This window comes from Arachis ipaensis, chromosome B6, assembly GCF_059453495.1.
Source record: "Arachis ipaensis isolate K30076 ecotype BB chromosome B6, ASM5945349v1, whole genome shotgun sequence".
Taxonomy (NCBI): Eukaryota; Viridiplantae; Streptophyta; class Magnoliopsida; order Fabales; family Fabaceae; genus Arachis; species Arachis ipaensis.
In genome coordinates this window covers 4,152,321-4,174,349 of record NC_142441.1, presented here as the reverse complement: position 1 = coordinate 4,174,349, position 22,029 = coordinate 4,152,321, and the positions used below count along the sequence as shown (strand labels likewise).

The window sequence follows — 22,029 nt, the reverse complement described above, 5'->3', positions numbered from 1 at the left end:
TTTATTATTATAAATATTAAATTAAATAAGTTATAATTATTTTTAATTTAGAATTAAATGACAATAAAACAAGATATTTTTTTTGAATTTTAGATATATTATCTTTTAGATTTTAGATACTATTTTTATTTGGCTTTAGAATTTAATGAATGTCATACTCAAATATAAATAGTGTCTTCGAGTTTGGTTTTCAATATTATTGTCTCAGCAATTCTTTTTTATCAGAGAAGTTGTAATTCAATAATCATATTAAGGATATACAAAATTTTGATTGAAAAAGATTGAGGTTACCTTTTCATTAATTTTTAATTTCTATAAATAAAAGTATGCTTTCGTATTATAATATATTTTTGGTGATTTAATATGAATAATGTGAATTAATAAAATAATTTATTTAACAGACAAAATTCCTTTTTCGTCTTTCTTAGGCAGTGATGATACTGAATTATTGATCATCTAATAATGAGATTAGAGAAAAAAATGATTTTAAAAGAATTCCAATATTAATAATGATTTTAATATTGAATTCAAATATTAGTACCAAAACATTATTCGAAAACGTCATAACATTAACATAACAACCTGAAGTGAGGTGTAGGGGTGGGCCGCATCCAGCGTGTCATTAACCAATTTATTCTCCGCCCATTGTTTTTGTGTTCTTCAGTTCTTGTTGCTTGTAACTTGGATCCCCCTTTTTTCTCTCTCTCTTCGGTCTCATCCATTTCCATTTTCTTATTATTCTCTCTCTATTTTTAGATCTCCCTCAACAACAACATAACCTATCCAATCCTTCAAAATCACACTCTTTTTCTCTCCAATCACATACTCTTGTTCTTTCCCCTATCAATGTCTTTCTTTTTCGTAGACATCTATAATCGGTTGAGTACCAAACATTGTATTTGATTGAGAATTTGAGATTCATCTTCTTTATATTAATCATCATCGTCATCATAGCATCACTACCACAGCACTACCTGGTTGATTTTATTTATTTAATTATTGTTGGAAGAGTAAGAGGAGGATAGTAATGGTGACGGTGAATCTGGGGATGCTTCATTATGTGCTGGACCACGTGTATGGTGCATTCATGCACCGTACAAAGATGAGCACGCCATTCTTCTCGAGAGGATGGGGTGGCACGAAGCTGGAGATGCTGGAGAGGATGATAAAGCAGTTGTTCCCCGAAGTTGCCGGCCAGAACTGGCCACCCACCGTGATTCAGCCACTTTGGAAGACCGTTTGGGAGACAAGAACGGCTTCCTTGAGAGAAGGGGTCTTCAGGACCCCATGCGAGGACCAGCTTCTCAATGCTTTGCCCCCTGAAAGCCACAATGCTCGGGTTGCTTTCCTCATGCCCAAGAATGTCCCGCCTCATGCAATGTCTTGTGTTGTTCATCTTGCAGGTATTCTGTTAATGCTGATTATTTGCTATCTTCTTTATTTTGTTTCAATCATTTAAAAAAGGTTTGAATTTTGAGTTATGATATGTTTTCGGACATGGATTGAAATCTAAGTAACTGTTACATTGTTATTGTTGTTTGTGATGATTGCAAAGACATGCTTTATGGAAGTGTGGATTGTTGTGGGAAAAATGACAGAAGGAGCTGTGTTTTTTGATTGGTTGCCCAGAGTAGTTTGACATTGTTTTTATTTACCTTATACTTCAAGGGAAATCTTAAGGGATGAAAGTAGAATGGTTACCTATCTTATTTTAGTCCCTTTTTGTTTTTTGCTTTCATTTTCCATCTGGACAAACTAATCTATTTTGGGCATGGTAACATATTCTGTTCCCAGAATTTCTCTTTTCTAAAGAGTTATAGGTCAAACAGAAGATAAAACAATGATTGCAAGAGAACTATGAAGTAACCCACTGCTTTGTTATCTTAGTTTTATACTTTTATTATTATGATTTTGGTTCCTATATTGTTGACTCTTCGCATTGAAGACATGGACAATTGAAAAAAATAATTATGTTAAAAGCTTGAAAAGGTAAATTACATAACTAAGCAGACACATATTACAGAGAAACCCAGAAGACTAAACTTTTTTCCTGCTGTGACTATGTATTTAAGACCTTTACTTGTTATGTAAACTTTTTCTTTCGCCTTGTGTAGGAACTGGGGACCATACATTTGAAAGAAGATTGCGTCTTGGTGGCCCATTGGTGAAGGAAAATATTGCAACCATGGTACTTGAGAGGTTATGGTCAAATTTTGTGCTTATTTTTGTTATATTGGCTTAATTTAAGTTCTGTATTCATTATGTATATATGTGCAAATGCAGTCCTTTCTATGGACAAAGACGTCCAATGCTGCAGCGTGGGGCAAAACTTTTGTGTGTTAGTGACTTGCTTTTATTAGGAAGAGCAACCATTGAAGAGGCACGCAGTCTCTTACACTGGTTGGACTCTGAGGCTGGTTTTGGCAAGATGGGTGTTTGTGGACTTAGTATGGGTAAGACTCATCCCATACTAAAGCTCACACAGTTTCACTGTCTTTTTTTCTCAGTCATGTTTAACTTTTCATCAAGCTACAATTGTTATTCTTTTTACTTTCCCTCACACTCTGCCACCCAAATTATAGACAGAGAAATTAGGAATGAACCAGTGTCATTATCTGTACTAAGTTTCCTTTTAGATGTAAACAACATAGTCGAAGGTTTTAACTAGTAGAATCTTGTGGGTTGTTTTTTGATATAATTATTGTTATTTTTTTTTATGGACTCTAGGAGGAGTGCATGCTGCAATGGTTGGATCACTTCACCCTACACCTGTTGCCACACTCCCTTTTCTCTCACCACATTCTGCCGTTGTCGCATTCTGTGAGGGGATTTTAAAGCATGGTACTGCCTGGGAGGCACTGAGAGAAGATCTTGCAACTGAGAAGGTTGCGATGACTCTTGAGGAGGTGAGGGAACGAATGCGAAATGTGCTGTCTCTCACAGATGTCACACGCTTTCCAATTCCTCAAAACCCCAATGCTGTAATCTTTGTTGCTGCTACAGTAAGTTCCAGATCTTTAAACATCACCTTACGAACAAGTCTAGTGAAAATCAGGAGAACCATACATCTGATATTCATGGTTCATTTGTTTAAAAAGCTTTTCCATGTGTCAAAGGACACATCTTTTATGATCATGTGTTGTTAAACGTATATGATCCGTAAGATAAATGAGTTTCCATTTCCTTGAATGTGTCCTTGAATTTCTGATTTTGACTATCAGTCTATCACTTACATTGTTTTGCAGGATGACGGATACATCCCGAAACACTCGGTCCTGGAACTTCAGAAAGCTTGGCCAGGTTCTGAGGTGAGATGGGTCACAGGCGGGCATGTCTCGTCCTTCCTTCTCCACAATGGTGAGTTCCGAAGGGCCATTGTTGACAGTCTTAATAGATTGCCATGGAAAGGGTCATCATAGCGAGTCCTGTAAGTAAAAACAGAGGAAGGGAAATTACACTGTTGATTTATCGAAGTGATTCGTTTCTACCGCTAATGCTCATCTAAAGTTGTAACATTCATAGTTGATTGTGGATATTCCTCCCCCCATTTGAAGTTGGGAGGGGTTGTTGTAAGTTGTAAATAATCATCAGGAAAATGTACATTGGTTTAGAATAATGGGGAGGCAAGTTTATAAAAAGAATAAGAAAAAGGTGACTATTAAAATTGTTGATTGATATTTAACTGCTCTGGTTTCTGTTTGAAGTTGTGAATTGTGATATCATTTGGTTATAGCTCGATGCTATTGGCTATTTTTGGGATAATTTGTGTTGTAGTCTTGTAGTTGGCTCTGTTGTCAGAAGCGGAAGTAATGGAACATGGCTACCATATTTTTAACTCCCAATTTTATAGTGTCTATTGTTAGGATTTGGTTGAATTAGTCCCACATTGCTCAGGATAGCAAATGGAGTGGGTGACCTAGGCTATAAATATGAGGCTAAGTTCTCCATTTGTTTTTGCACCAGTCAGAAACACTTTAAGCTTGTATCTGATTTTTCTTTTCCTCTGTACTCTTTATTAGAGAGTGTTGTGAGGTGTAGTTAGATATTTGCTTTGAGAGAGTGTGGGTGTACTGGGGTGCCGGTGAGAGAAAGAAGTCTATGTGTTGTAACAATTTTCACATAGTGATATTCTCTAGTTGTCATTTGACAACGGCCGTGGTTTTTTCTCTGGTAATTGGAGTTTCCACGTTAAATTCTTGTGTTGTGATTGTGTCTATTTTATTTCTCTGTCAAAGGTGTTTTTTCAAGGGGGAATGGTGTATTATTCCCAACAAGTGGTATCAGAGCTTCGGTTCGGTGGGATTTATTCTTAGTATGCTCTGGGGTTGCAGCCTAGTCTGACCTTCCACATCAGAAAAGAATTTTATCCTGTGGCTTGAGGTTGATCTTTGGTTGCTGTTGTTGTTGCTGGAAGGCAGTGTGACACTGTGAGAGTGCAGTTTGGAAAGGTTCTGGTTAAGGAAAGACTTGGTATTTAAGTGTGTCCATTGTGACCCACCTCTCTTTCCTGGGGACCCTTCCTAGTGCACGGTTGAGTTATACTATTCCAGTATACGGTTGCAACAATGTCAGGATATTCAAGTGCTGTGAAGCTTGAAATAGAGAAATTTGATGGAAGAATCAATTTTGGCTTGTGGCAAATACAAGTCAAGGATGTGTTGATACAATCAGGTTTGCACAAGGCGTTGAAGGAGAAGATCTCTGGTTGCTCTCTCTATGAGAGAAGATGATGTTCTCTAGAAGACAAGAAGTATCCTCATGGTATTACCGCACTGCCATGGATAAGGATAAGTTGTGGCAATCGGGTCCACAATTGCACACGGGCATTGGTTGGCGTTGAGATGCAAGGTGTGTGGCGGAGTTAGGTCGATGGCTGAAGAACTTCCAGAAAAAGCCAATTTGGAAGTTGCACCATGAATTTTCAGCAAGGTTTCGATCTGTACCAAGGCGAAATGCTTGGAGTGGTCTAATTCCAAGTGAGTATACTTTCATGGTGGAGTATGATAGTTCTCTGAACTATGATTGTCGGTATAGACAATGGCAGCAAAGAATTGTCGGTGTTGACAATGGAAGCTGAAGATGTGTGACTATTTCAATCAAGGTGGAGATTGTTAGGATTTGGTCGAATTAGTCCCACATTGCTCAGGATAGCAAATGGAGTGGGTGGCCTAGGCTATAAATATGAGGCTAAGTTCTCCATTTGTTTTTGCACCAGTCAGAAACACTTTAAGCTTGTATCTGATTTTTCTTTTCCTCTGTACTCTTTATTAGAGAGTGTTGTGAGGTGTAGTTAGATATTTGCTTTGAGAGAGTGTGGGTGTACTGGGGTGCCGGTGAGAGAAAGAAGTCTATGTGTTGTAACAATTTTCACATAGTGATATTCTCTGGTTGTCATTTGACAACGGCCGTGGTTTTTTCTCTGGTAATTGGAGTTTCCACGTTAAATTCTTGTGTTGTGATTGTGTCTATTTTATTTCTCTGTCAAAGGTGTTTTCTCAAGGGGGAATGATGTATTATTCCCAACATCTATTACTTGGTATTTAATTTTTGTTTAACTTATTTTTTATATTAAATTTTAAATATTTAAAAATAATTTTTTTAAAATTAAATATTAACTTTTAGACACTATAACAATCATCTTATAATTATTATTGAGAATTTGATGGTTTGTTTCTGAGTTAATTTTAGAAGAAAATGGAGGAAAATAGGTTTGTAGTATAAAACTTACACTAGGGATGTCAATGGGGCAGGGCAGGGGCGGGGGATGCCTCCCTGCTCCCCATCCCCGCCCTCAGATTTACTCCCCATCCCCGCCCCATTCCCCGCCGTGGGGGAAAATTGCTCCCCATCCCCATTCCCCACAGAGCCCCATTCCCCGCGGGGACCCCATTCCCCATCTACATAATAGTTCTAACTAATTATTAATTTCCATATGAATAGAGCTACAAGTATCTATCTTATACAAAAACTGCAAGATTTTATACAAAAAGTCTAAATAACATGATGGTGACTTCTTTCGAAATAACGCAATGGGGATACGCAACAACGAGCCAAAGAAAAAAGCAGTGGACGAGGTGGAAGACGCGACAACAAAGAGGAGAATGGGCACGACGGCAGAGTTACGAAAAGGAACGCCGCAAATAGAAATTACGACGCGGTAAGGGTAATGGCACGGTGAGGTGTGACGATGCGGTGAGAAGGGTGACGAGGGGGTGGCTGCAGAGAGGTTGGATGGAGTATGGACAGCCTTAGGGATCTCTGAATTGAAGAGAGGTTATGCAAATAAAGATTAGGAGTTTTGGGTTTCTATATATATGTGTGTGTGAGAAATGACTAAAAAACATATATGAGAAATAAACTATTAAGGATAATTCAAGGAATTCATAAATTTTGGGAAATAGCGGGGACGGGGCGGGGATCCCCGCTCGGGTCCCCGCGCCTGCTTCGGGGGAATTTTGTCCCCCATCCCCATCCCCGCAGGGAAAATTCCCCACAATCGGATCCCCATTCGGGGCAGTCCCCACAGGGATCTCCGCGTCTCGAAAAATTTTGCCATCCCTAACTTACACCCTAAATGGGTGCATTTTGTGGGCATGAAGGAGTAAGAGTGTGTTGCAATTTGCAATGGTTTGAATAGCAAGTCAATAATTATGAAAATATCTGTAGAAGTATTAAAAAGTATAGGAAAAATTTCAAGTGTATTGAAAATATCGGTGTTTCAATTGTTTTAAATGTTGATTTTAATTAATATATATTATATATATTTTTTATAATTTAAATTAACAGTTAAAACAATTGGAACACCGGTGTTCTCGATACACTTGAAATTCTTCCAAAAGTATATATTTATAGATTCACTAGGGTAAAAGTATTGAAAATGAAAGAGGTAAATACCAAATCGGTACCCAAAAGATTTTGGCGCTAACAAAATAGTACATGACTTTTGTTATTGACAAAATAATCCCTAAGGGTGTGTGTGGTTTAAGTATTACTTTGTTACAAAGATTCTATTCCCATGGGAATCAAAGATACCAAGGAGAATGTGGGAATTGAAATGATAGTATTTTGATTTCCTGGAATCAAACTTACTTAGGAATAGCTTTTCAAACTTTGAACCAAACATGGGAATATGATATTTCCATCTTAAAATTCCTAGGAATTATTTATAATTCCTCCAACCACACACACCCTAAAAGATTTTAAAATTTGACAAGCGTGTCCTCGAGCTTGCTAGAGCATATCTCCGGCAAGCACAATGCTAACATGGCTACCGTATTCTGGTGACTTGGCAAACCATCCTCCAAACCCTAATCACTTCCTCCCAACGCAGACTCCCTCTCCATCTCCCTCCCAATCGCAGCCCTCCCCCTACCCAATGTAACCCCCTCCCTCTTCCTCCCCATCGCAGCCCCATTTCCTCTCCCTCCCATCATAACCCCCTCCCCAACGCACATTCTCCCTCCTTCTCCCTCCCCAAAGCATACTCCTCCCTCCCTTCCTTAACACCACCACTCGCAGCAACAATCACCTCAACATCAACAGCAAGCAACAACAACAACAACCCCAATACATATTTCGCTCTCTCTCCCCATTGCAGCAACAATCTCAACAGCAACAACAATCTCAACTGCAAGAGTACCATCAAGGACCACTGCCACCACCATCGAAGCCTCAACAAGGCCTGGAATAGCCGCATCCCCTCAACTCCTTAGCCTTTCTCTTTTTCTCTCTTTATATTTATATATGCATGTTACGTGTTTGTGTAAATGTCTATGTGTGTGTGTGTGAATGAATATTGTTATTGTTATTGTTATGGTCCTCCGAAAAGATAAGGAAAGAAGCAGGGAAAAGAGAGAAGGAGGAACAAGCAAGGTTAGGTTCTGAATATGCAGGTTCTTCTGTTGATTCTGTTTGAAATTTTGATGGTGTTGTTTCTGCTGTTATTGTTGCTTTTGCTGCTGCAATTAGGGAGGCAGAGGAAAAGGAGAGTGTGTGTTGGGGAGAGGAGCTGCGATGGGGAGAGAGAGGGAAGGGGGCTGCGATGGAGAGAGAGTGTGCATTAGGTAGGGAAAGGGTTGCGATGGAGAGAGAGAGGGGAGGGGGAGTGTGTGTTGAGGAAGGAGGGGAAAAGCCGGGGGGGGGGGGGGGCTGCGATGGGGAGGGAGATAAAGGGGAGTCTGCGTTGGGAGGAAGGGATTAGGGGGTGGGGGATGGTTTGCCAGATCACTAGAATGCGGTAGCTATGTCAGCATTGTGCTTGCCGGAGATTTGCTTCGGCAAATTCGGGGACACGCTTGTTAAATTTTAAAATCTTTTAGGAACTATTTTGTCAATAACAAAAGTCAGGTACTATTTTATCAATGGCAAAATCTTTTCAGGTACCGATTTGGTATTTACTTCAAAATGAAAATATCTTGGTGAATGATAATGTATAAGTACACATTAATACACCAAATCAACCTCTTTAGTTGAATTTTTTTTTTAAATTAAGAATGAGACTCGAACCTAAGACTTTTAGGTAAATAGGTGAAAATGAGGAGACTCATTTAAATTATAGCTCACTGGATCCATAACTTATATATCATTAAATTCACCAACTATTTAGTGCAATGGAACATTCACTTTGAATATGAAACCTTCTTCAATTATATATACTATTTTTATTTTTTATTTTTTATTTTTAAAAAAGGTTAGAAGGATCTAATAACCTACATTGAGCAAACCAAACTTCAATCCTATTGGAGAAGTCACCAAATTGATTTTAAAGGTTTATGCATCAAATTTGTTGTTAATGATAAAAAAAAAAAGAAATCCCTAAGTTTTTATTATTGTTTACTTAATGGAAAAACATAAGTAATAACAAAAACTAGATTTCTGATTTCTTTTAACACTGAATGCATATTGTAAAATACAAACAATGGTACTTGACATAATAATAATGATATACCATAATTCAAAGAAAAAAAAAACACATTTTTTTCTTAAAAGGAATGCATATCGAAATAACGGACTTGAATAAGCTTGTAAATGTTTCAAATGCTAATAATAATAATATGAATAAATGATAAAAAAAATTCTAAACTACTCTTTAGTCTTTTAAGTATGAAGTAAAAACTAGGGGTGGGAATATGTATCCTACCCACGGGTACCAATCTAACCCCACTCGTTTGGGTAGGATTGCCAATTTGATTCGCAGTGGGTAGAGTAGAGTGCGGGTAGGGTTTTCGTATGGGTTGGGTAGGGTGTGAGTTGAGCTTCAACCCTACTCGACCAACCGGTACTCTATATATGTTTATATTATATACTTATATAAAAATATGTTTTATTTGGATGTTGAATCAAAGACCTCTCACTAAATGCAAAAGATTCTTAGCTACTAAAAAAAAAATTATTAATTGATAATTTAATATTTTTTTTTTACATAAAAATCAGTTCTATTTTAAATTATCATCAAGTTATATAATAATATTGTATATTTTTTGTAACCCGCAGGTAGGATCGGGTACCCGCAAGTTAAGAGCGGGTAGGGTTAGGGTTGAAATATTCTCAACCCACCGATAGAGTTAGGGTTGGATCCAAACCCTACCCTATCCTACCTATTGCCACTCCTAATAAAAACAATCATAAATAAATAAAGAATAATATCACATGATAAATAAAATTTATTATTTTTTATTAATATTTAACTAATTATAAATAGTAAAAACTAAATTTTAAAATTTAATAATATAAAATTAAGATATTGACCTAAAATATTAATATTAATAAAAAATATTGATTCTCTAACATTTCTCATAAATAAATAAACCAAAATCAAATATAAACACATGATATTGATTTTTTTTTTCTTTACAAATATTAATCTCTTTTAATAATTAAATCTGTCTAATAATAGTATAATGCTAGTAATATCCCCAGTATTTATTAATTATTATAAGTAGCAATTTTGTTTTTGTGTTTTAGGTTTGCAGGTTCAGTGTAGCACTACGCCGCAACTCTCACCTTCTTAGCGAGTTCATCTCTCTGTTTCGGCGAGCACTCGACAATGGCGTACGCAGCTATGAAGCCCACCAAACCCGGCTTGGAGGAGTCACAAGATCAGATCCACAAGATCAGAATCACCCTCTCCTCCAAGCACGTCAAAAATCTCGAGAAGGGTATCAGTTTCTTCTCATAAAAAAGAAGCTTTTTTTTTTGTTGCATGCTTTTGTTTTTGCTCTTGTTGCAGTGGCTAATAGCGTGATGGCTTTTCATTGTGGCGCTGTTTTTTTTTCTTTTCAGTTTGCTCTGACTTGGTTCGTGGTGCCAAGGACAAGCGCCTCAGGGTGAAGGGACCCGTGAGGATGCCCACTAAGGTTCTTCACATCACTACTAGGAAATCCCCTTGTGGTGAAGGTAAATTCTTCACTTACCCTTCCACAATTTTTTTTTATCATCCTGCGACTGTTTTGTAATTTGTGTTTTTATGCTTCTAACTGGTTGTTTTTGAGAGGTGGTAATAGTTTAGACTTTTTTTTTTTCAAATTGAATCTGTCTCTCATATTTGAATATCATTCATTGTAGAATGTTAAGGGTTTTGGCGTTGGAAAGGTTATGTATTTCACTGCTTGAGTATTTAGATAATAATTCTTCTGAAATTTATACAAATGATGCTACTGTTACTGTTGCTTGAGTATTTGATGAAAGTTATTTGTTAGAATTTTGAGTTTCGGTGGCCTTATAGTTAGTTTTATATTGTGGTCAGTTCACACTATGCTTGTGGTTTTCTGTGTTGTTTCTTTGGATTGTCCATGGAACATATTCCAAGATGGCAATTGATCCGGGGTACATTGCAGATGATATATGTGGCACATTTTTTCTTAGTCTAGACTAGCTTTTTGTTGTTGCATTAAATTAAGCATTGTTTGGCGCAAAATGGCAATCATAGATTTGATCAATGTTGTGATCTTCTAGTCTTAGTCTGGGTATGCTGGCTTTCAGTGTTTCAAGAATTCATGTGTTGTGTTGCATTCTGATTGTTGTTTCTGTTTGAACGTGTGATATTCATTGTTGTCCCTCTTGTTCTAGGAACCAACACCTGGGACAGATTTGAGTTACGCGTGCACAAGAGGGTAATCGACCTTTACAGTTCTCCAGATGTTGTTAAGCAGATTACCTCTATCACAATTGAGCCTGGTGTCGAGGTTGAGGTGACAATTGCAGATGCTTAATCACAGGCTTGAACATTAAAGAGATTAATTTTGTTGTGTTTGCTTAGTTATTTTATTTTTGTGAACTGAGTTGGTTTTGGACATCGGTGAATGCTTAATATGGTTTAGGGTTACATACATTGTTTTGTACTCGACTTGTAGTAATCGATACTGCTTTTTCATGTCCAGCAAATTCTTAATCTTACAACGTTTACAGAAGTTCTTATTCAAATATCAGAGAGAACGAAAAACTAGGATATGTTGATATTATGCAATTCCATTTGAATTTGCTTTGATCATTTGCAGCTTGGAAGTGGTGATCCACACAAACACTTGTTGTGAAAATACGTAGTATTATCAAACCTCTGCAATCTTCCACCTTGTGGTATCTCACCACACAACCGATTATAGCTCACATTGAAAATCTGCAAAAAGTCCACTTGTATTATCTGCTGCGGAATGCTGCCATAGATCTGGTTGTGGTTCAGGTCCACCATTATCAAGTTGCTTGTTGGGAACTCCACTTTGGACAGATCAAACGAGAACATGTTCCTTGAAATGTCAATTTGCTGGGTCGATTTGTTGGCTCCAAAAAGCATGTATGCATCTCCTATAAGCTTGTTCCTTGAGAGAAATATCCTCTCGGGCTCCAACCGGGTTAGGGAAGCTGGAATGGGACCTGAAAGCTGGTTGTGGGAGAGGTCTAGTCCAATTCCCTTCTGCCTAAAGTACCCGAACGAGTCCGGGATTGGGCCGGTGAGCCTGTTCCGGTCCAAACGAAGGGACTGTAGGTTAGGAATTTGGGAGAGTGAGCTAGGTATGCGGCCAGAGAGGTTATTGAAAGAAAGGTCTAGAAACTCGAGGCTCGTGAGTTGGGGAAAGAAATCTGGTACAGGTCCGGAGAGATTGTTCCAGCTAAGATAGAGCTCCTTTAGATTGGTGAGCTTTGTGATTGCTGGCGGAATTGGACCGGTGAGTTTGGGTAGCTTGTGGAATTCGAGAGTTTGAAGGTAAGGAAGGTCACCCACGGCGGGTGGTATTTGTCCCGACAAACTATCATCGGTTATGATAGTGAGGGAGATAACACGGTTGGTGTTGGAGTCACACTCGATGCCATTCCAGTCGCAACAATCAATGGCTAGGTTCCAGGAGGGAAACACCGCGGCATTAGGGTTGTTGAAGTCCTTCTTGATTTGGAGCAACGCTTTCTTGTCACTTGGGTTGCATAGTTCGGAGAATGCAAATGGAGAGAGTAATAGTAGTGAAAGGAAGCATAACTTGAGCATGGTTTCCATTTATGGAGGTGTTGGAATTGCAATGAGTTGCAGGAAGTGGATATTGTAGAATCTATATATAGGACCCATTGGGAAACATGATTGTATGTCAATTTATATGTTGTGGGGATAGTCCTTGACTACATACAGCTCATTGCCTCGTTGATAATATTATAATATAGGCACCATTATGTGCTTCTAAACTTTAGTTAAAGAAGGGAAGGAGGTCAAGCTGAGAAGATATGCTTGGTCAAGAAAGAACAAAGAAGAAAGGAACATGGTGCTGTTTCACTCTATGCCTTATCTGTATCGCAATGAATTAAGGATCACAACAAAATTGGATTGCAGCCGCGGCCCGCCACTAAAGTTGAAAAAGACATCAAAATCAGAGTCTTGTTCTTCAAAGTCAAATTGACAACTTATGTAGTTTCTGCATCACGCAATAACATCAAACAATCGCTCACCATGACAAGTGTTGTTGCCCAATGCACCCCTTCCATGACCTTTCTAGACGGTATTTTTTTGGCGGCATAAAAAGGACCTTATAGTTAATTTAGTCCTAATTTTTCCTTTTATTGGGATTTCATGATAGAAATAGTAAAACACAAAGCAATTAAACAAAACATGTGCGAATTTGGTTGGTTGATAAATTGGTAGCTAGATGAGCTAAGAAACTAAATTAACCTATATGCGTGGAAATAACATTACCACGGTTCATCATCTTTTTCGATCAAGTTTCACGGAGTCTCACTTGTCTATTGTTTTACCATATGAAAAAGCTTAAGCAACCAAACTAATGGTTTCTTTCTTAACCAACGTATAGCTAATATCCTAATTAATTCCACAATTGTTATTAATATTATTAATCCACTGGTTACAGTATTGCGATTTGGGCATCTTAGCTACCATTTCTGCAACTTCCCACCCTGTGGTGTCTCACCACACAAACGATTGTAGCAATCCACTACGGTCAATCCCACCGGAATACTATCGTAGATCTGGTTGTGATTCAGATCCAACGATATCAAGCTCCTTGGGAACTCTGGCTTGGATAGATTAAAGTATTAAACGTCAACCATCTGCGTCGTTTTTTTTGTTGCGTACGGTATCCCCCAACCCGACAGGTCAAGAACCATCTCAGTCGTTTTGTTCGCCCGAATAGCACTGAACCATCATCTGCCTTGCAGCTTGTTCCTCCGCAAATCTATCCTCTGTGGGTCCAGTTGGCCCAACGAAGCCGGAATGGGCCCAGACTGATTGTGGGAACGGATGATACTGGAGCCGGGCTTGGGCAACTGAGAAAGCGTTCTTGGTATTGGGCCTGAATGGTTGTTAAAGAAAGGTCGATGAACTGGAGGTTCTTGAATTGGGACAAGAAGTCAGGTACTAGGCCTGAGATATTGGTGTAACTAATATAAAGATTTTTCCTGAGAATAGTGGGCTGAATTGGGCCCATATATTTTGGTAACTTTTGGAATTGGAGAGTTTGTTTTCAAGTATGGGTTGTTAAAGATATTTCCTGTGGGTTACACCGTTCGGAAAGTGCAAATGTCTAACACGTTGTTCCCATTTTTGATAGTGATATCGAAGAGGAATGGGGAGAGAGTGGGAATTTATAGAACATCATATCATAGTGTATGCTATGTTTTGATGATGTCTATACTCTATAGTGAGTGATCGAAGGGCCTACATAGAGGCATACAGCTAAGGTGTTGAACAAGATATGATATCAATAGGAGCATGTAGGGGTGGCAACATATACCTTATACGCGGGTACCTAATTCAATCCTATTTTGTCGGGTAAAATTGTCAATTCGATTCGCAACGAGTAGAATAGGGTGCGGGTAGGATTCTCGTGCGGGTCGGGTAGGGTGCAGGTTGAGTCTCAATCCTACTTGACCAACCCGCATAGCATTCTATATATGTATATGTTATATACTTATATAAAAATATATTTTAAGTGGATGTGAACCAAAAATCTCTCACTAAATACAAAAGAGTCTTAGTCATTAAAAGAAGATTATTAATTGATAATTTAATATTTTTTTTTATATAAAAATCAGTTCTACTTTAAATTATCATTAAGTTATATAATAATATTACATTTTTTTTGTAACCCACAGGTAGAGTTGAGTATCTATGAGTTAAGAGTGGAATTTTCAATCCGCAAATAGAAATAAAATTGACTCCAAATTCTATCATATCCTACCCATCGCCTCCTCCGGAATGAGCATGTGCCACACTTTTGATTTTTTCTGTATGGAATACAATAATTCAAAAAGAGTGCGCTAGACACGCAGCCGCTTAAATTGATCCATCACTAGAACACTAATGAAGGAATGTGGTGTGTATTAGACTATTAGTAATTAGTTATCACCTAGCTGTATGTAATTATTGAAGGCCGCCTGTGAATATTATAATCTTATTAGTAAAAGCAAGTAGCTTAAAATATCAATATCAAATGTTTACTAGCCTATAAATAAATAAGGACTTGACGATCCTGGTCGAAAATAAAATAAAAAGAAAATGGCATCAGAGAAGAGTTTTCTTCTTGTTGTGGCTGTGCTGCTTCTGCTCTCGCCTGCACTGGGAGCAAAGGAGCGGTGCAACCCACAGGACAAGAAAGCTCTCCTTCAGATAAAAAAGGACTTCAACAACCCCTACGTGCTGACTTCATGGAAGCCCGAAGAGGATTGCTGCACCTGGTACTGCGTAGAGTGCGACCGGAAAACCAACCGCATTGTCACCATCAACATTTACCTTTCTGTCCCTGAGACTAATTTCTCCGCCAAAATCCCAGACTCCATCGGCCTCCTCCCTTACCTCCAAACCCTCACACTCCACCACCTCCCCTACCTTACCGGCCCACTCAACCCCGCCATCGCCAAGCTCACCAACCTCAACTTCCTCCAAATTAGCCGCACCAACATCTCCGGCCCGGTACCTGCCTTCCTGGCCCAGCTCAAAAAACTCACGTATATTGACCTCTCCTTCAACAACTTATCAGGCTCTATACCCCCCGAGTTAGGCCAGCTGCCCAAGCTTGAGGCCCTGCATCTCGACCGGAACCACTTGACCGGGCCCATCCCTGCCTCCTTCGGCTCCTTGAAGTCCAACCCGGACATATACCTCTCCCACAACAACCTCTCCGGGCCCATCCCTCCCTCGTTCTTCAAACTCAACTTGACGCGGTTGGATCTGTCAAGGAACAAGCTCGTGGGCGATGCGTCTGGGCTTTTCGGGGCCACCAAGGCGACGGAGACGATAGACCTTTCGAGAAATCAGTTTGCATTCGACCTGAGCAAGATCAAGTTCTCAAAGACTATAATTTCATTGGATTTGAACCACAACAAGTTGTACGGTGCGCTACCCGCGAGCCTGACCGCACTAGATAATCTACAGCTCTTCAATGTGAGCTACAACAGGCTTTGCGGGAAGATCCCTGTGGGTGGGAATCTTCAGAAGAAAGATGTTGACTCATATTTCCATAACAAGTGTTTGTGTGGTTCTCCACTCCCCAAATGCAGCAAGTGATCACTGAATGCATGTTAATTAATAATGTGCTAAGTCCCAAAGTTGTTTGTTAAATCCCGATCATTTGTCTTGATGTATCATATCATGTGTGGATGATAGTTTGAAAAGTGAAGACTAATGTATCCTTTATCATTTGTCGTTATCATCTTAAAACTAATGTGAGTCACAATTAGTTAAAATTTTAGAAATTAAATTAAAATTTAAATTAAACCTTGCGTATTAACTCGGTTGCGACATCTAATTTGGTAGAATTGAAACAGAGTCAATAAGGTGGAGCACTGGTCCTTGAGGATTCTGACATCATGGTCAGAGCTAGCATCACATTATAATGTTAGATTAGAATTTAGAATTTGGATCTTCCATTCTTAAATGGATTTTTTTTATTCCATTTATAAAATAAAAGGAGAAAGATCATGTCTTATTTTTTAAAATAAAATTTAAAATTTAAAAAATCTAAATCCAAAAATTTAGAACACAACACAATTGATATACAATTGATATGATAATGTGTTGGGCTGTGTCAATGTCAAATCTTTGGCCCCTCTTCCACGATATTGAATTATTGATGATTCTCCCTCGACTAAAATGTGGGGGTATCCAATGTTACTTTCTCACACTATTACCTGTTGGTCCTTGTTGTGACACACAAAAAAAAAATTAGAGTAAATACCATTTTCGTTTTTATTTTTTTTAAAAATTGACTACTCATACTCTAACCTTTAAAAATTAACAAATCGGTCCCTAAGTATTTGCTCCGTTAGACACATCTACTCTTATGTGGTTTCCTCGCTTGAAACTTGATGGAAAATGCTAACCTGTAACGGTGAGCAGATAACCTCGCATGTACACATCAGTTGAATTTGTTAGGACAATTTGACCTTTATTCAGTCATCAAAATGTCATCGTTTGAAGGAAAGGAGAGACACGTGTTTTAGTGACCTTTTCCCCCTTCTCTCTTACATGTAGCTTTAGTAGGGAAATCACCTCCATTTCGAACACAAAATTACATCCTAACTCTAAGAAAGTGAAATGTTTCCCTCCAACTCAAGTTGACTAAGAGTTCTAGCGAGGAGGTGGCGAAAGCGTTGTTGATAGAGCGGTTGACGGTGCTACTAAGGTTAGTGTGGTTTAGTTCGTTCGCTACTTTCTGAGTTGGTTGTAATTTGTAAACTTGGGTTTTTGTAATCTTTTTTTGATACCCTTAATCACTGTCATTGGTTATGATTGGTGTGGATGATTATAGTAGTTAGTTAATCAAAAGTGTTGCACATTTTTCTTCTGACAGATGTCATATAAAATTGTCCCTATTTTTCACCATGGGGGTTCGTTCGAAAGAGATTCTAATGGAGTGTTGCACTACTTTGATAGAAAGGTGGAGACATTTTCTCCGTTAGATATAGACTATGTTAACTTCAAGGACTTGGTGGAAATGTTTACGGGTTTAGGGTATACTAGCTACAAAGAGGTTTATTGGTATGATGGTACTGTCCCTGACTTGGAATCTGGATTGCATGTTCTTAAGGGGGATAAGGAGATTAACCAGATGTGTGACAAAAAGATGGAGGATGTGGAGTCTGATTTGCTTGTGATCTATTTTGAACACAATGTTAGTAAGCCAGATTATGTTGCTGGAGGCAGGACAGTGGACGAAGCTGTTGAAGTTTATTTTTTCTCTTCTGACGATGGATATGAGACCACTGAAGATGAGCCCTACAAACCCCTTCCACCTGGTTTCGAATCCAGTAGTAGCAGTAGTGGTGAAGAAGGTAAGGCCAAGAAGAAGCCTGTGAGCAAGAATAAAAAGAATGGAATGAGTGTGGAACACAAGTCTGCTAAGAAGAGGAGTGTTGGAAAGCCAGATACTCCTAAGAAGAAGAGTAATGTGCCACCTGGTGGTATTGATGACAAGGAATTGTCTCCTAGAACTAAGAAGAAGAGGGCAAACAGATATGTTGGAAGAGTCAGAAAATATATCTTGTCTCAAGAAGGAGGATGTAATGTGCCAAAGAGTGGGCTTAACACTGAAGTAGGTAATGGGCCAAGTGGGGTGGATCCAACTCCAGAAACAAGGGATAGGCCCAGTTCAGAGCCTGGTAATGAAGAGGTGGACTCAGACATTGACAAGCCCTATGAATATGAATCTGAGGCATTTAACTCTCCCATTTCAGTGAAGAGGATGAGGATAGACCAAGATATCCTGATTTTAATGAGGAAGCTGAGTATGATGAGGTTGAGTTTCACATAGGCCAGCAATTTATTACTATGGAGCAGTTTAAGCAAGCATTGAAAGACTATTTTGTCTTTGAGGATAATGAGCTGCAATATTTGAAGAATGAGCCTAAGAGACTTAGAGCTAAATGTGCTGAGGAGGATTGTCCCTGGCTTGTGCTCTATTCCTATAACAGCCAGAGTCTTTGCTATCAGATTAAGACACTCTATGGAGAGCATAACTATGGAAGAAATCTGAGCAGCAATATGGCAACAAGAGCTTGGGTCACAAGCAAACTGGTTAAGAAGGAACTCAAAAACTCAATGGAGCTTATCAAGAAGGTGAACAATGCAGCCTATGAGTATCTAAACAAGTTCGAAGCAGTTGCATGGAGTAAGGCATATTTTAGTCACGACCCTAAGGCAGACAACATCACGAACAACATGTGCGAAGTGTGGAACGCAAAATTGTCGAGTACAAGGGCAAACTGATTTTAAGTACATGTGAAGAGCTTAGGAGCTACATTATGCGCAAGATGGCAAGGCATAAACACATATTAGGCAAGTGCACTGGGAAGCTAGCTCCAGTTCAACAACAAAGGTTTGATGAGTATGTTATACCAGAGAGCAACAAATAGACTGCAGAATGGGTTGGGAATGATGCTAGAGTGTCGTTTGAAGTGCAACGACACCAAACTAGGATTGCTGTCAACTTGCAGAGACAAACTTGTCCTTCAGTGTATAATTTATTTTGGGTTGAATCTGATGCAATATCACATGCTGTTCACTGGATAGCTGTCAGGGTTACCTTGTAAACATGCTGTTGCTACCATAGCAAGACTGAGGCGACAGAATCTAAAGCTAGAGAATTTTGCACATAAGTGGCTCACAATGGATGCCATCAGAGTTACTTATGGGGATTCAATCAAACCAGTTAATTCTGAGGAGTTCTGGGAAGAAACTAATAGGCTACAACTTGAGGCACCAAACATTAAGAGACTCCTGGAAGACCAAATAAGAAGAGGAGTGTTGATGTGGTGGCAGAGGCTCAGATGAGAGAACAAGGACACAAGGTGAAGAAGATCTTCCAGGTGACATGCAGCAAATGTGGACAGAAGGGGCACTATCATAGGACAGAAGTGACACCCCTAGACCCAGTGGTACCCCTTTTTGCTATTCTAGATTTAGTTTTTTTGTTGGGTAGAAAACTGATATGGACTGAAGTCCCACTTGAAACACACTTTTTTTAATTGTCCTTATCAGGCTAAGGCAAAAAAACAGAAGAAAAAACTTCCCAAAGTGAGGACCACCCCCACACAACTCAAAGAACCAATAGTGGAGATCCCACTTTCACAGTCTGCACCACTATAACCAGAGTTCTTTTTTATTTGTCAAACAACTATTGCACTGTAATAAATTTTTAGCCCTCTATTCCAATTATGAATACGGTTTTTGGTGCTTTTCATTAGAGAATTGATGTCAATGTTGGACCTTTAGTGCCAAGTAACCCAAACCCTATCAACCATGAAGTACAATCCGAAACAGGGCAAACAATGGATGTGAGTAGCAACAGAACCCCACAAGGTCCGAAACAACAGAACAATACTGCTGAGACTGGTTTAGGAACTGCACTAACCTTCAAATTTGTCCATACACCTGGACTGAAAAAACCTTCTGTATCCAAGAGGAGATATTGTTTAAGGCCACCAGCGATAAAATGACCAACTCATACACAAGGTTACAGCAACATAGGATTTGTGTCTTTTTTTTTTTTTGGTTATAGATCCACAATGTATTAAAGGCTGGGACCTGTTGTTTAATTACTTAAAATATGTAACAGACTACTATTGACATTTTGTTTAGGGAGTAAACATTTAGCTCAACAAAATATTTTTTTTGTTTTCAGCAGATAAATCAGCAAACTAAGCTATGCCTATGTGTATAGCATTATGAATGAAATTCCTTTGCTTTTGGATATAAATCACACTGTCTAGAATTTCATAGATTCATAACTATTACACAAAATTAGATTATCATTAATACAACAAAATCACAATCCATCCATATAGAACATAGTTACTACATACCCAAAAGCAAACTTTCCATATATTAACATTAACCATACATCTCATACTGCAACAACATACAATCTATGTCCTAGACTACAACGTATTTCACTGCTGCTAATACAATCAACATGGCTACCATGACATAGACCCTAAACCCAATACTCCATTTCTTTGAATTTCCTTCAATTGTCAAATCCAGTTTGTGCTCTAATTGCTCAAATCTGTTCTCTAGCACCAACATTCTCCCATCTACATCAATGTCTTCCTCATGTGCAAAATGACAAGAAATCAGCTCATCCAGCCACGTGAAGTAGTTGCAGTGAGGTTGTTCTGTCTGCAATTGCAGTTATCGTGAAGATCATTTGTTCAAACACAAAGGCAAATTGACTACAATAATCAAGCTTGGAGGAACACTTACACGATAGTGACAACAACCGAGAAAGATCCTGTCTGGTTTCTTGGCAGTTGCAGATCCTTGCATGATTGCATAACTTCCACACTTGCATCTAGGGTGTTGAAACTTCACCTTCTTCCCTCCACTAGCATTACTCGAACCCATCCTACCCTTCCTCCAACCACGACGGGTCTGAGCGTCTGAGGATAGCTCTGCGTCACTCATGGTTACTACTTGAGTTAGGGTTCGAAGGGGGGGGGGGAAGGGGGAGAAGGTCACTAAAACCCGTGTCTCTCCTTTCCTTCAAACGATGACGTTTTGATGACTGGACAGGGGCCAAATTGTCCTAACAAATTCAGCTGATGTGTACATGCTAGGTCACCTGCTCACCGTTACAGGTCAACATTTTCCGTTGAGTTTCAAGCGAGGGAGCCACGGAAAGGTCGATGTGTCTAACGGAGCAAATACTCAGGGGTCGATTTATCAATTTTTAAAGGTTAGGGTGCGACTAGTCAATTTTCAAAAAAGACAGGAGTCGAAAAGGGTATTTACTCAAAAAATTAAGAGAAATAGAAGGAATTCATCATGCGCTCCTTCGGGTTTTTTTCTATAATAAAATAAAAAATTATTATTTCCCCAAATTATTTCCCAAAAATAAATTACGACTTATTCCTGTGTATTTTTATAAATTCTTATGTACTCTGGAGACGATGATAATGGTTATTATTGTTAACTTTTCAATCTGATATATTCGAAGTGGATTATCTTTGGGAAATAGTTATTTTTTTTAATTTATATTTAAAAAAATTCTTGTTAAATATGGCTTATTCCGGTGTACCTATGTATTTTTAGAGACGATAACAATAGTTGCCATAGTTAAATATGACTTTTTTTTTAATTTATAATTGAAAAAAATCCTTAAAGAAGCCATGCTTGTTGTCCATGTATTTTTGTGTACTCCTATATACTGTTTGTATATCTATATACTATTTTCTAGATGATGATATGGATTAAAAATGCGTGTTTTAAAAAATTTGAGTGGAGTTCGCCGGTGGTAAGACGAACTTGTCAATTTTTACAGAGTTCGTCTGGGTCCGACGAACTTGTCCAAATGTAAAAAAAAATCGCATTTAAAAAATTAAAGTCCAAAAATCATATTTAAAAAAATAATATTTTTTTTATTTTATTATAGAAAAAATTTGCGCTCCTTCCTATTTTATTTTTTTATTCTGTATTTTATATATATTATTTAAATGTGTACGTGAGTGGGGATTTTTTTTGTTTGTCTAAAATTAACAAAAACAAATGAAAAATACAGAAAATTAATTTTTAATTAATCAATAATGAATATTAGCTTATTT

General features: G+C 38.3%; 4 protein-coding genes and 1 pseudogene across 4 annotated transcripts; 3 read left to right on the top strand and 2 right to left on the bottom strand.

Annotated features, from left to right (window-relative positions):
- Positions 1-574: 574 nt before the first annotated feature.
- LOC107645436 (alpha/beta hydrolase family protein) lies at positions 575-3,682 on the top strand. The gene is made up of 5 exons (XM_016349459.3): positions 575-1,403; positions 2,115-2,199; positions 2,284-2,453; positions 2,728-3,002; positions 3,246-3,682. The coding sequence occupies exons 1-5, from the start codon at positions 1,028-1,030 to the stop codon at positions 3,417-3,419; spliced, it is 1,080 nt and encodes a 359-aa protein (XP_016204945.1). The 5' UTR covers positions 575-1,027; the 3' UTR covers positions 3,420-3,682.
- A 6,253-nt stretch (positions 3,683-9,935) lies between these two features.
- Positions 9,936-11,382, top strand: LOC107645435 (small ribosomal subunit protein uS10y). The gene is made up of 3 exons (XM_016349458.3): positions 9,936-10,157; positions 10,282-10,395; positions 11,068-11,382. Exons 1-3 carry the CDS (start codon positions 10,046-10,048, stop codon positions 11,208-11,210), a joined length of 369 nt encoding a protein of 122 aa, XP_016204944.1. The 5' UTR covers positions 9,936-10,045; the 3' UTR covers positions 11,211-11,382.
- On the bottom strand, positions 11,346-12,484 carry LOC107645434 (polygalacturonase inhibitor). Its single transcript, XM_016349457.3, has one exon. It carries the CDS (start codon positions 12,482-12,484, stop codon positions 11,486-11,488), a length of 999 nt encoding a protein of 332 aa, XP_016204943.1. The 3' UTR covers positions 11,346-11,485.
- Positions 12,485-13,365: 881 nt separating this feature from the next.
- LOC107646268 (uncharacterized) lies at positions 13,366-13,949 on the bottom strand (annotated as a pseudogene).
- A 736-nt stretch (positions 13,950-14,685) lies between these two features.
- On the top strand, positions 14,686-16,150 carry LOC107645433 (polygalacturonase inhibitor). The gene has a single exon (XM_016349456.3). It carries the CDS (start codon positions 14,990-14,992, stop codon positions 15,995-15,997), a length of 1,008 nt encoding a protein of 335 aa, XP_016204942.1. The 5' UTR covers positions 14,686-14,989; the 3' UTR covers positions 15,998-16,150.
- The last annotated feature ends 5,879 nt before the right edge of the window (positions 16,151-22,029 follow it).